Source organism: Denticeps clupeoides, chromosome 19 (genome assembly GCF_900700375.1).
Source record: "Denticeps clupeoides chromosome 19, fDenClu1.1, whole genome shotgun sequence".
Lineage (NCBI taxonomy): Eukaryota > Metazoa > Chordata > Actinopteri > Clupeiformes > Denticipitidae > Denticeps > Denticeps clupeoides.
The window spans coordinates 10125955-10141260 of record NC_041725.1 but is presented as its reverse complement, the minus strand read 5'-3'; the positions used below and the strand labels follow the sequence as shown (position 1 = coordinate 10141260).

The 15306-nt window shown below is 48.3% G+C and overlaps 1 protein-coding gene across 6 annotated transcripts in view; it reads left to right on the top strand.

Moving 5' to 3' along the window:
- nectin1b (nectin cell adhesion molecule 1b) overlaps window positions 1-15306 on the top strand; it is a 142194-nt gene that overhangs the window by 58839 nt on the left and 68049 nt on the right. For all 6 annotated transcript variants that reach the window (XM_028961230.1, XM_028961233.1, XM_028961232.1 and 3 more), the window contains exon 5: window positions 5282-5433. In XM_028961230.1, the coding sequence (XP_028817063.1) occupies window positions 5282-5433 (152 nt within the window). The remainder of the gene's footprint in view (window positions 1-5281; window positions 5434-15306) is intronic.

The following is a 15306-nucleotide window of genomic DNA, read 5'->3' as shown; positions in this document are numbered from 1 at the left end:
GTGAAAGCCGGGCAGGGGGGACGTGTCAGTGGACGGGAGCGGGGGGCTGGATTAATGGGCCTTTGTGCCGCGACCGCAGCGGCTCCGTGGGTCCCCGCTTGCCTTTTAATGAGCGGCGGAGAGAGGAGAGGAGCCTTCCGCACCTTTAGCTCGCGCCGCGCGGACCACACAAACAGGGCCGGGAGTCGCGTCGCGTTACATCTCCGCCTCGGCGCGGGGCGGGGCTCTTCATCTCCGACGTGGAGCGAGAAGAGAGAGGGGGCGGGGAAGACAGTGATCAGGACAGACGAGGGCACGCCGTTGACGGATAGGAGGGGACGGCCACTGCAGCGGTGGAAACGAGACGCCAAATGTGTTGTGAAGGCTCCCCTGGGCGGCCACGCTGAGGTCATCACCAGGCTGCCAGGGAACAGTGTGATGCACACACACACACACACACACCTGAGACACAACAGCCACTCCAGTCTCACACAGATCCTCCCACGGCCCTCAAGCTGACTCTCACGCACCCACACACACAACCCGAAGGAAAAGGTATTGCGTCCCGAGAGGAATTTTCACGGGGCCGAATTCTAATGCCCAACATTCCCGTCTCATGTCGGCAGTTGACGATCCAGCATCTGATGCTCCATCTCTGTCATTGAATTGACCTGCTGTCTTTTTAACCAAGGCTCAGTGTTCTCACTGAAAATGTTTCCTTTTCATTTCTTTAAAGAACAGGTATGCTCACGGATCAGAGTGTAAATCACTTGAGGCTGAGCTTGGGAGTTCGGGGTATTAGCAGCGTGCGCAGATATGAACAGTGGATCGTTGCGCAGCTTGAACTCTGAGGGTCATTCACAGCTTCCACTGTTATGACCTCACCGGATGAAAGGAAGTTGAGGGAACTTCTTGAATATCTTTACAACTTATTAACACCTTGTAGTGAAAATGTAACTGCAAAATGCCTGAAATTGCAACAGATGTTTTCATCAAGGACTTTGCGTGACTTTCTAGGGATGTAATAAAATATCAACGTTAACTTGTTCATCTCTGAACCCCTTTTTTGAATAGACATACCCAAAATTTAACAAAGAATATCTCATCAACAGCATGCTCTATTAGTTGGAATTGATAATATATTGAAAAAAATATATTAAATCAATATCATTTTTTAAAAATCTCATTATAACGCACCTGAAATGACTGCACGGTGTAGGAATCAGCATATATGTCAACTGGGTCAGACAAAGCTAGAAAAATGAAGAAAATAAATGAGGAAAAACTGCACTTTTACAGTGATTTGGCACTCTGAGAGGGGCTGTAGAAGCAATATTCATAAACCTGCATCAAACACATTGCTATAAACATTGAGCATTACTAGAATAATTTCCAAACTATCAATTTGGACACGTTGGTGACGTATGTGCCATTCGAGATTTTTTAGGAACCAAACTATAAAAGTATTTTTTACTTACTTATGACTATAGTTATTCATTGCAACTAATTACAGCTGTTTTGGGATTGTTTTGAAAATATCATATATAAAAATGGATGTTCCCCATTCAAAAGAACAAAATACAAATAGGTTGAATTTTTCATTGAATTGAATTGAAATTATAAATTGAAATTATATTGAAAAATAATAACAATAATACTTATATCAGTTGTATAAAAATAAACTATATACAATGGCAATTTTCAATGGAATAAATTAACTATATCTACCTTGTGTATCATACCATTGCTTGAATCAGTTCTTTTTAGAAGGGAGGCACAATGGCAGCTGGTACTGCAGTTTATAGGTGTTTCTTCCTATGGATGAAGATTAAAAAGGACAAACTGCACTAGAATATCCAGCACCTCTTCAGTCAAAAACGTTTTTTGCCGCGCCATCATAGTTCAGTCTTTTTCAGATTCTACAGAAACAGCAACGTTTGAGCCTATTGAGGGGACATCAATGGAAATAACTTCCTCAACACCATTCACTAACCACAATGCACCAAACACCGTGCGAACACAATGGCTAAATTTCGGTAATGTTTTGCCCTTTTTGGGGGCCTTTAAGCACTCAGCAGGGGTGCGGTTTTAGTTTTGAATTTATTCACTGTTGGACAGTGTTTTTTTGCCGTTGGAATTGTGTTTTGTTTAGGTAGTCTCGATTTTTGTGTGCCTTTTGTCGAGATTCTCCATGTTGAGATGATATGTGTTATGCAGTGGTAGTAGCCTAGTGCTTAACACACTCGCCTATGAACCAAAAGACCCAGGTTCAAATCCCACTTACTACCATTGTGTCCCTGAGCAAGACATTTAACCTTAAGTTACTCCAGGGGGGACTGCCCAAGGGTCAAAGGTGATCAGGGAATATTGTCACGGCGTCAGTGTAAACTGGATGTAGCGAGAGTGGTGAACCATATCACAGAGTAGCGGGGAGGTGAATCTCACCTTTACTATACAAACCGGTGAAAATGATAAACAGAATATCCACCATCTTTGCTTTCACCAAGGCGCTCAGTAGGGAAGTAGGTTGGAGTGGCGAGAAAACTGTCTGGTGGTGGTGAAGATGGTTTTATGAGTTGAGTTGATGTTCTCATTATCTGAGGGAACTCAGTGACCATCACCTGACCAGCCACATGCCCAATTTTTAATAAATGTATAAACAAAACAGGGGAGATGCTGCCAAAACCAAGCAGAATCCAGATAAGGAACAAACTTAGGCAGGCAGGACTAAAGATAAATATAAAGCCGTGACTGGATATTACAACAGGTATCAATGCAGTAACATTTACATTTACATTCATTTAAGGCATTTGGCAGACGCCCTTATCCAGAGCGACTTACAATGTGCTTCCATGTTACCATCGATGAAGTGATCAATTCTGGTTCACTAGGACACCAACTATGAATACAATCTTTTTATTCACTCTGTTGTAGATTATATGCATAAGTCAGATAAATAAGAAGGTTACAAGTTAATCTAAATATTCTCTAAAGAGGAAGGTCAAAAATATTCAGTGACTGAACTGTTCGAGGGGAAATTCGTTCCACCACCAAGGGGCCAAGATGGAGAAGAGTCAAGATGAATGTCTTCCTTTTACCTTCAGAGATGGGGGGACCAGGCGAGCAGTACTGGAGGCTCGGAGTATACGAGGTGCAGTGCGAGGTGTAATAAGGGCTGTGAGGTAGGATGGTGCTACTCCATGTTTGGCTTTGTAGGCCAGCATCAGTATTTTGAATCTGATGCGTGCAGCTACTGGGAGCCAGTGGAGGGAATGTAGCAGAGGGGCGGTGTGGGAGAACTTGGGAAGGTTGAAGATCAGTCGTGCTGCTGCATTCTGTATTAGTTGTAGAGGTCGGATGGTACATAGTGGTAGACCAGCTAGAAGGGAAAATTAGCCCAAATTAGTTGAAATGAATTGCCTGGTGTCAATAACAGGTGTCAGTGCGCTGTCCCACGTGCATCATTACTGAAACTGCACTTTCAGTGCTACACTCCCAAAGAGGATTATGTCTGAGCAGCACACGGCTTCTGCTCTCGTACCCGGACAGAGATTTTATTTATGTTCCGAGCGCAAGTGTGTGGGAAGCATTCAGTGGAACAACAGTATTCAAGAAAAGAAAATCTTACATTTTAATAAAACTGTGCAAGGCTTTGGGGTTGTATAGGGGTTGGATTCACAGTGAAAGCTGCTAGTGACGACCCCTTCATTCCCTGAACAGTTTAATAGGTCTGAATGCCAAAAGCAACCGGCTGTCAATAATCTGGAGCCACGCAGAGTCTTAAGGATGATTGGTTTAGTAACACCAGCTTGGAATTTTGCCCGTGACGACTCCTGCCATTCGTCGTGTCCAGTGTGTCTGCCAGCCAGTACCGTACATAATGACGTGAAGTAAATATTCCGGGAGTTCGCTGCCCCGAGCGAACAAGCCAGCCCTGGGAAGTGCGAAAGGGGAAGTCCTCCGGCACATCTGGAAAAATGAAGCCGGAGCTGGGCCAGAATCTCGATCTAAAAGTGACTTCCCCTCGAGGCAAAGGATGAGAGCAAGAAAACAGACACACAAAAAAAAAAGGTAGTCATGTCACCACCTGGAGTTTTGCTGAAGGGGGTGACGTCAGCGTCGACTTCGTCCCTGCCGTGTGCATCGTGCACCGTGGGCAAAGTCCTGGCTGTGGTCGGGGCAGGTCGAGGTGCGAACCACGAAGGGGCTGGACCCCGGACGAGCAGCGGAGCCCATGGGGGGGGGGGGGGGGGGGGGGGGGGGGGGGGGGCAGCAGTGGTCGAAGATTTGCGTTGGTTTTTCTCTGCATTCACCCCTTGATCAGCTGTCACCTTGGCAACTCCTCTGGGAGTTCAGATGCACCGAGACGAGACCTGTCAATTTTTTTAAAGCCCCCTTGCACCTTTTGTTTTTCTCGTTTCCTTGCCAGCAATAGTGCAGGGCATGCTGGGACAGGCAGCAGTTGCGGTCCTGGGGATAACGGAGAGAAATTGTAACCGGTGAAATATGTCCGCTATGCTGGGCTGCTTGTACGATGTTATGAGGCGCGATCACTTGAGGTTTTTGTCCCTGGGGACAGACATTTCAGCCGAGCTACTATCGTACTTATCACAGTGTCCAACACACTTTCAACTTTGAACTTTGACAGCATGATCAATAGGATTTGTCCACTTTATTGAAATCTGCATATGATATTAACACAACATAATGCCACCTTACATTTGGTTAATATTTAAAAATCAAATGTTTATGAATACATATAGAGCAAGGGTTTGGTGTGTCCGTTTTGGGCTACTATTGAAAAATAATGGTGGCATGCTGCCTGTGTAGATAAATGGGTGGGTGGTAGTAGCCTAGTGGGTAACACACTCGCCTATGAACCAGAAGACCCAGGTTCAAATTACATTTACATTACATTTATTACATTTACAGCATTTATCAGACGCCCTTATCCAGAGTGACTTACAATCAGTATTTACAGGGACAGTCACCCCCTGGAACAACTTAGGGTTAAGTGTCTTGCTCAGGGACACAATGGTAGTATGGATTTGAACCTGGGTCTTCTGATTCATAGGCGAGTGTGTTACCCACTAGGCTACTACCACCCTATATATCCCACTTACTACCATTGTGTCCCTGAGCAAGACACTTAACACCGAGTGTCTCCTGGGGGGACTGTAACTGCTGATTGTAAGTCGCTCTGGATCAGGGCGTCTGGTAAATACTGTAAATGTACATGGTTTAGTACTAGGATCATCTGTGATATGTAATACTTGTTTTATTTGTATATTTCTTATTCCAGTTTGAACGGATCGTTGCCCAACAGTGTGGAGATCAAGAACAACACCTTGTTCTTCAAGGGACCCGTGACGTACGACCTGGCCGGCACATACGTGTGCGACGCCACCAACAGCATCGGCACGCGCTCCGGCCTGGTGGAGGTCAACGTGACGGGTAGGTAGGCGGAGCTGCAGCTCGCCTCGCTGCGCCGGGGCCACGGGATCGACTCTCTGCCAGATCGGGTCTGCACTTCTGCAGCCGGCGCGTCGGGGAAACGCGAGGACACCGGTTTAATTAGCAGCGCGGTCTCGTCACGCCGAGGCGCTTAATCGCGCCGCCGCCTCGTGTATCTGCCCGCACACAGGCGCCGCTCTCCCTCGCTCCCGTCACCGCCATCCCACGCATCCAGGTGATGCTCTCTGTTTGCCAGGGCGCTTATCAACCTCGACAGCGGAGGCGCCCGCTTAGTTGTGGCATCGTGACAGGAAAGGGTTGGGGGGGGGGGTGTAGCCTGGCATGCTCTGCGTCATCTTCCTCTCTCAGTCCCCGTCCTCTTCCTCCTCATCCTCATCCTGTCATCACAGAGCCAGACCCGGGGCCTGGCATCCAGGCAAATTAAAGCATCCTGTCATCTTCTCCCAGAATATCGCCCACCGTGCGCAGACCGAGTGAGTGGGGAGACGGGGTACATTAAAAAGAAATAAAGAAATAAATCACGTGTTGATCACAGAGGCGATGCCACGCGTTTCCCCGTTACGCTGCTGTGAAGTGCAGACTTTCCGGGAAAAAAAATGCTCCTGGAGACCTTGCACCGTTCGGCACCGAAACTTTTCATCTTCATCCTTCACTTTGGCTGATAATGGGGGAATAATGGGGCTTTTTGGTCGACTTTTGGCTTATTTGCTCGGGTGCCCTTCTGCTCGAGCTGAGGCGTGGTTCCGGCGCTTTGCATGCTGGCCTGCGCGGCGCTTCGGAGGGCCACTAGCTGCCGCTTTCTCTCTCTCTCTCGCTCTCTTCATGTGTCCCCTGTTCGCTCTGCTTGTCCATCACCGAGGCTGCGGAGTTGTCTCTCGTCTAACTGGCGCGAATGCATGTGACCGTGCTGCAGCACGGGATGACAGACGTTAATCCAGAGCATGCAAACATCGTTGCATTTTCACTTCGCGTCTTCTTTTTCTCATGTGTCTCCTGTTTTTTTTTTATTCTTGTGTGACGTTACAACCTTTAGATGTTTGTTTTTTGGGGTGTTTTTGGCGGCAGAGAAGTCGCGCGGCTGCATATTCACGTGCTGATCTCGGCGAGGCGGATGTGTGTCATTGGGGTAAAAGCTCTGCAGAAGCAACGTCTTTTCTTCTGTGCCCCGCCCCTTTTCGTCTCTATGGTTTTCCATTCGGAGTATGAACAATTTTTACCCCCCCCTCCATTTTATTTAATGACCCCAAGTGATCAGTGTCCATGTTATAGTACATTTTTACAGGGAAAAGAAACCCGTAAAAAAACAGATTCCGCATGGTGGCGGCTGCCTTTCAACTCTGCACAATCGCTGGAGCTCCTGCTCTTACTTCTTTTGCACTTTGAAGTCGACGTGTCTCTCCTGGATGCAGGCAGATGGTGTCACAATGCTCCTGTCCTTGTTCATTTTGTCACACGTCGCACAACGGGAACAACAACGATAAAAAAAAAAAAAAAGGAGGCGGTTGTGCCTCCTGGATCAGATGTATGCAGCAGCAGCGCTTCGTCTGCCATCTCCCGTCTCCTGTCTCCCGTCTCTGACCTCTTTACTTGTTTAGTCCTCTTTATCAAGCTGATAGCCGGATTTTCGGAGGGGCGAACCGATAAAATGCCTAATTACGCCACGCCTCTCATCTCCCCCTCACCTCCTGCCAACGCCCATTCATGTGCATGACGTCCCCGAGGGTCCCGGGTGGTCCCGTACCCTGCTGATAATAAACCCAACTCGTCCAGCGTGACACATCAGCACAATGTCGGCACTTGGGGAACCCCCGCCGGTATAACCTGAAAGATGAAAGCACATTTTCTTCCTTTCTTGTCCTCTCGCCCTTTTTTGAATAGACGTTGTGTTAGGGCGCAGCTGCAGAGCGCCTCCAGGAGGCGGGGAAATGTGCCGCAGCCCCCCCTGTCCAGGTAATGGCCGAGGCTGATGCCAAGTTCAAATGGCGTCTCCGAAAGAGCCGGGACAGTATCTGGCTCTGTTGAACCGGGCTGCCGTTGCCATAGCAAAGAAAACGCTGGATAACAATTCCCTGAGCAAAATTTTGCAATGCTCATCTTCAGAATGCCATCGGGTTCTGGACGCTCGTCAAACTGCAGAAAAATTTGCATTTAAACGATTGTTCCCAGAAAGGCGGATTGAACAGCGCTGACAACGAAGGGCCCAGATCAGTTCCTCCGTCCCAGCCGCCCAGTTACGGTACAGATCTACATGGGGCCGTGGGAAAAGAACCTGCCAGTTTTCACTCCAACTCCACATTCGGGCGCTTCTTGGCTCAGGCCTGCAGCACAGGACCAATTGGCTGTTTTACGCACAGTTTGGGTTCAGATCTGGCACGTCTGTTCGTAGTGTATGTGTGTGTTAAACCGCCAGATCAATTGGGATGTGTTCATGGGTAAGCAGCAGAAAAAATTGTGATCTCTCGACGCCTCCAGGAATTTGCAGGCTTGTTCGGGTGGTTGTGTGATTGTCGTGTGATTTTGTGGCTAGGTTTTTTTTTTTTTTTTTTGCGGTGAAATTGATGGAAAATATTATGGCTACAGAACAAGTCACGTTTTCAGCACAACGGTGATAGTGACAGCAGTGACACTGCACTGTGACACTGTCTGGTATGACTGGTGAAACCGATGCTTATTTGTACATTTGCGCGAAAGGTCTTGAACGGAACTGATGGCGGTTGGTTGAGTTTTGTTGATTTTTTCGGTGCATTGCAAAACCCTGGAGGTGTGTTGTCTTTTTAAATATGACACATTCAACAAGAAGGAAATGGATTTGACTGTCACCAGGAGTGTCTTTTACCTTACTGCGCTTTCATGGGGGTTTTTTTGGACAATTTTTAATGACTGACTGGATGGTCACTGCAGCACTTAATTGTGGAATCATTTAGGAACGCATGCGGCGTCACTCTGCTTCTAAAGCTGACCCGAGCCCAAATACATGAGCCTAATGAGACCACAGTTCTGGTTTCTTTTCTTTTTTTAAACGAGTCCACTGTCGTCATCGCTGTGCAGAATATCCGAATGTTGCTTTGTCACAGCCGTCGACCGAAATACGACTGCAGAGCGTGTGGGTTGGGCCACTTTCTCCCAACCACTCCAGTCCCAGAGATGTTGTCATCCCTCTGGCTCTCGTTAGCCTCCCTCTTCACGTTTATTCCATCCTCGTGGAGCCAAAAGGTGGGACGCTGGGTTTGATGGACACGTCCAGTGGGCATATTCGAATCCAAGTGCCACGCACCTTTCCCTTATTTTTTTTTTGTTTGCTACCACAGCCAGATGTGTCCCGAGGGAAAAGGTCGGCAGTTTAATCGACTAATTACAGAACGTACCGGAAGGTTGTTGCGAGGGACTTTACAATCAAGCCACTTGTGACATTTACACTGTCAGATGCTGTGCGTTGCGCTAAAGGGAGATGCAGTCAAAACAGGGACACGAAGCTTGACTGATGTCTTCGGCATCCAGATTCCCGTGGCTGTGGTTAACCCTTTAAGAAAACTCCCTCGTCGGAGGGAAGCAGAGCGGGCTCTAATTAAGGGGCCGGGGGTGTTGGGAAATTTATGCACGGGACTGTTTTGTGCACACTTTTAGTGTGGGAAGCCCGTCCGATCCGGCCTCACATGTGGCCGCGCCCGGCCCCGTATGAACCAGCGATTTATGGGGATGGCTTCATAATTATCTCATTATCACCCCTGAGAAAGGAAGAGACTGTGGTCGGTTCCAGCCCCTCCATGTTGTGACGTGACCGTCGGGTCGCTGTGGGAAAATGAGAGCCGAGTTCCTCACTGGCTCCCTTTCGTCTTATTTACCAAATTGCCAAATGTCACATTGCGACCACCCATTTAAAGCCATCGGTGGGGACAGAAATCCCATTAAAATGCGCCTTTGATGGTGCGATGGGGGCTTGTAGGGGTCAACGGGGATCCCCGCACCTCGCCACCCTACAGGAACATAGCGGGATGAAGCGTCAGCTCAGGAGGTTAAAGTGTCTGGAGTGACTTGACTCTCCTCCATTTAACAGAAAAGCAAGCCAGTGGCCACCTTTTCTCGCACCGTCAACATCTGTTCACGCTCCCCTGAACAAGCAATCGCTTGTTGCTTTGTGAGAAAATGGAGTTGAGAGGGAGAGGTTGGGGAAAGAAAGAAAAGAAGAAAACACCGCGATGTCAGAAAAAAAGAAATAAATGAATAAAACATGGACATGCCAATGAAAATGAAAAAGATAAATAAATAAAATGTCCGTGTGACCAAGAGAGACACTCGAATGAGTTTGATATCGGAATTTATTTGAGAAGACGGAATAAAATGGCTGCCAAAAATAGGCCTAGAGGCAGAGAGGCATGACAAGAGAGACAGAAAGGCAGAATTGCGTTTACAGCCTTTTATGTAAGAGACTGAGTCTAACCCCGTTGCCTTTTCATTTTTTACACTGTCCAGTTTCACATAAAGACATAAAAGAGAAATTTACGTACATTTCATTCAAACATGACATAACATAATACCACCTGCTGTTAAATCTTATAACACATGCACGCTCAGGGAAACCTTATGTGAAATATATCGTTTTCCAGATATTTGGCAGATGTATGGCTCATTTGAATCATTATCATTATGAATTAACAAATGAGAAACACTTAATCATTTCTTATGGAAAATGTACTTTCATTGACCTGTCAGGACACATATGCCCTAAAAAGAATATATAAAACTTATTGGTTGTAAAACTTGATTGGTATTGGGTATTGGTCGTTAATTGGCAAACTAGTTCCGACCTGGCATTCTGATTGGCTTAGTGTTGCTGTTGCATGTAACTCTAAAATGTAATTATATATTTTATGAGCTTTGTTGCCTTAACAGCCTTACATGAATATTAAATAGTTAACCGTAGAGCATTTTTGTTTAATCAACGTTTTTTACAATTATATTTAATTGCAGTTATGATACACCTTATAATAGCTGAATTATGGGAAAGCAGTTGTTAAAGTCCCCTCGTGTCACAGAGATGACAGCATCAGAGAAGCTGATTATACGAATCAGTTCATAAGGCCCGGTCACTTCTCATCAGGTCTGAATGGCCCGTGCCATGGCACCCTGCTCGGCACCGAGGAGCCGCGCGCCGCTGATTGATTTGCCCTGCGCGCGTGGGTGGGGCTTGATGCGCGACGTCTCAAACTTCTGTCCATCCATGGATTCTTTTTTTTTTTTTTTTTCTGCGATAAACCGAATGCTTAGTGAGACATTAGCCTAACTGCCAGGAGTTTGCTCTCTTCCTGTCTCATGCTCCCGACGTTCCAGCTCTTGGAGGAGGGGGACCAGAAGCTCCCGGAGGGATGAGAAATTTGTTTGCCTCCGCCGCCATGACAGCGGCGGTCTCTTTCCAGCTGATACGGCGCATTGCACCGCTGCTGAATTATTCATGGCTCCGCGGGCCGTACATGTGTGTTTTGTGTATCATTAAGCCCCCTCCGTCAGAGCTAGGTGTGTAGTCGGGCCTGGCGGGGTCCGTGTGGGGGGTGCGAGCGGTCACACGCGTGGGTGGGTTCAGGGCTTGGGGGGGGGGAGGAACGTCCAGCCCTGCTCATGATTGGAAGCGCGAACTCACGCTGCTCGCACCCCACTAAGCTCATGCCTCATTATCCTGATCAGGCATTAGCTGAGATACACTCGCTTGCACACTCACACACACACACACACACACACACACACACACACAGCAGTGACCGATCTAAACACCCGTAGGGGGCTGTGGCAGGAAGGAGAGCTTTTGTTTTTATGGAGCAGTTGAGTCGCCAGACAGTGACAGTGAGCTGCTTTTTGTGACGCAGGGTCAGGGCAGGGAGTGGAGGGACGAGGAGGGGACACTGGCAGACAGGAGTGGACAGGTAGCTCGTGTGTTAATGATTTACCTCCCATGGAGGTAATTTTCTTTATTTTTCTTCTGCAGCTTCTCTCATGATCACAAGTCCGCAGAGATCATTTGTGGCCAATTGTACACAGTGAAATATAAAAATACGCCCACAAGGATCATAAAAATGCCTGTCTGAACAGATAAATCTCAAGGTAACTTTTTAAAAAGTGCTGTGTGCAGAGAATGAACGGTTCACCACCCCCTGCATTCTCATAATAAAGAAAAGCGCAAAAATCACGAATTCCCCCTCTCCCCTTTTCCTCCTTTGTTTCCCTCCTTTCTGCCCTCCCCTCTCACTCATCTTTTTCTTTCTCCTTCCTCCTGCTGTCCTCCACCCGCTTCCAGAAGGCCTCGATGTCCCTCGTCTCCCGGCACCGCGGGACGCTGATTAAGTGGGTCAGACGGTAACCCGGGGTCGGGGTACGCAGGGGCGGGAGAGGCGCGGTGGTGATTCACTGGGAAAAAAAAAACAGCGACCCCTCTACCTGGTAAACAAGGCCCCGCCCCGCCGCGCGGGCCTGAGGCAGGAGCAGCTGCACCGCGGATAAGGGCGCCGCGCGTGGACGCCGAGGCCATTATTCATCCCCGCGTCAGTCGTCACGAGCCCCTCTTATCCGGTTTAGGAAGCGCCGAGTCACGCCACAACGTTTCAGCTCTGGGGTTCACCCACACACATCAGATCGGCCAATCAGAGAGCTCCGGAACAAACTCCCACAACTTGCAGAAGTGATGTCGGCGTAGCCCCGCCCCCGCCGCAGTATTGTTCATCTCTAATTTAAGAGCGAGAGTGCAGACGGTGGCATCAGAGGCAGGAAAATAACGGGAGCGGAAGAGGAGCGTGGGCGCGGTGTCAAACGTGTAATGGGGGGAACGCTGCTCTTCTGCTCTGTGCCAGCGTTGCATTTCCACGCCTTCGCGACCTCTGCCCTCGGACGACGGAATTGCCGTCCCAACCGTGGATCGTCACGCGTGGCGCTCCCTCGATCTTCTCCTCTTCCATTTCCCGTCACCCCTCCTCGGCTCGGCATCCCCGTCGCCGCCACGTGCTGGAGTTTTGCTCTCCTTTTCATTCGGCTTTATTAAATTCCTCCACTGCGTCTTTCTGACACGTTCCTCCGGGGCCCGCGGGCGGCCCGGGCCTCTGATTGCGTTAAGAGGCAGGAATGCAGGAGACGGGCCCCTCGCCTTCGCACCCAGGAGCCCAACCTCCCCCTGCAAGGCGGAGGCTGCCCAGCGTTCAGGCGCAGAAGATCTACCGCCGGAATCAAACGCCGCAGGCCACCGCCAGTCGTATTTATTTATATTTCCCTCCCACCAGTAGTCACCCGTGTGGCGTTGTGGGGCTTCGGCGCACAGGGCACATCATGGGGCAGACTGAGAGAGTTTATTTTAGCTGTGGAGGGCCCTGCTATGGTTCTGGCGTAGACCGATTTGAAGCCTTATTATTATTTTTGGTCACTCACTAAACGCTCAACTTTTGTTTAAAACTAATTTGCAACTAAAAAAAAAAAAGCATTTTATAGGATATTTTAAATAAATAAGACACCCATATTACAAGTTCACTAGTTTCATTTTGCACAAAAAAAGCCCAGCTCACAGCCAACTCTCAACAATGCATTCTATTTATTTTAATTTTTTTTGTTATTCAATGTGTTTCATTTTAAATCTACAAAAATCAACAATTTTGTGGTACATTATTCATTGTTGATGCCCCTTATGTAAAAATGCTGAGATGGAAGACACTGACGCCTCGCTACCGTATCAGTGATGATTCGGGAGACACGTTGTGCTGCCAACGTTGTTACACGTGTAACACATGTTAACACTCCCAATCTACATGGAAGCCTTTTTAATGCAAATTAATCATATACACTGATCCCCAAATCCTCCCATAATTCCACTTTATTTTCGTTCCCTGAAGTTTGTTTCACTGAAAAGCGAGGAAAGGCAAAAAAAAATGGCACACAACACGGGCACACAGCGAAATGTGTCTTCTGCCTTGGTGGCCCACTTTCTTAGCCACTAGGCCACCACTGCCCCTTTCTTTACTGTCCAGGTTTCCGGATTATTCACAATAGATTATGTATTAATACCAGTTAGAGGGAATTCTCCATTTCAGAACGCACAGGCTACGAGGAAGATGCGGAACCCTTCGTAGCGCCGCATGTAAATGGTGGGAAAATAATTACGGTAATATACTTCCGTTTGGCGAGAACAGGTCCGGGCGGCAGCTTGGCCTGTCGCGCATTATATATCTATCCCAGCTTTGAATTGAATTATAGCCTTTCAGTGTGCTTCTTGGCACTTATTAATCTGAATAGCGCTGCGCTGGCGCCTGCCGCTGAAGGTTAGCGCGCTATCTGCATATTCCCAGGGGCTTGTTAATAGATGCCGGCTTTTGTTGGCCACTATCGGGGCAGCTGTTGTGCAGCTCTTTGAGGCGGTTTTATCTGCCTCCTTGCAGGTGTTGCCTGTAGCTCTCACACGCCGAAGAGGACGGGCCCTTCCTCTGCCGTGTAACCGCGGCCCACTCTTATAGCCGGGTTTGGTGATTAGCTGCCGCCGTAATGCTATTAGCATGTCGCGCGGCGGGCCGGATTCAGAGAAGGTGCACCGAGATCTCGCTATTCGTTTTATCTTCTGCCTGGAGGAGGGCTGAGCTCAGTGTTGAAAAATGATTTGGCATTTTGCTATCGTCACTTTTTAAGCAAAGCTGTGGAAATTGGAGTTTGTACAAGGACGCGGCCTTCGTTTCAGAGCGAAAGACGGGGTTCACGGAGGACCTGTTGAAGTGGGCTGTTCCAAAGTTGCATGCCTATGGAATCAAATTTGTGACAAAATTTCGAAAGACAAAACTTTCCTGATACCAAACAAAAATAAGAAGAGCTTGACAACACATTGCTGGCTTTTCAGTCCCCTTTTAGGGATTCGGCTGCAGATCTGGCAACGATCTCTCGTGCGGGTGGGGCTTTGCCTCATTTTAAACAGGCATTTTGAGAGCTCTGTTCCCCCTGTGAGACGATAAAGAAGACCATTAGCGATCACATATAGAATGAGACTTGTGCACACAATAAACTGCACGATTAATCAACTATAAGCATCGATCAAATGTGTTGATTATGCTGTGATCCATATGTGATCGCTAATTTGTAAGGCATAAATCTGTTTCCATACAGAGCCGCATACCTTCTGTGAACCTCAGAATCCTCCACACAGTGACTGGCAAACCCAGGACCCTTAGCTCCAATGGTTTTTTTTTTTTGGTGGAACAGAATTCAGGGTCCTTTTGACAACAGAAGACACAGCAAGGCTCTCAAAAAAAAAACACGCTAAACGCCATTTGCCACATAATCGTTCCAAGCCTGCGAGTCGAGCCAAGTCTCGTACCCCTGAGATGCAGTGATACGCTCCCCTCTGTTCTAACTTGCACGTCTTAGGAAGGAGGGTTCTCTGGAGTGGGCCATACCCACCTCCCTTTTGGAGGAACACGCTCTAATGTTTTCCACAGCGGCCCACCCTGCCATTTTTAATGAGCCTGTCTGACTTTGCTGTTGGGAAAGTCTCATAAATGCAATGCACAGCCGCGCGCTTCCTCAGGGGGCAGAGATGGACCAATTAGACAAACAGGAGGGAAGGCAGAGGTACCGTCTGAAGGTACGAAGGGGGGAGACGGACTCTGCCAGTAACACCCATCTTCTCCTCTCAGGGACGTGCCCCCGGCCAGAGCCGACCCCCCCGTCCGATCTCTCTTACTCATGTGGTCGTAATGAAGCCCCGCTGTCCGCACAATCCTGTTAGCGTCCCACTTGAGGACCGAGAGCAGATACCAAGTGTCCGGCGGCCAGAGTAGACCACCGCAAGAGGAGACAGAGGGCTCGGTTTTCTCCGCCGAGCGCCTTTAACCGCGGAGC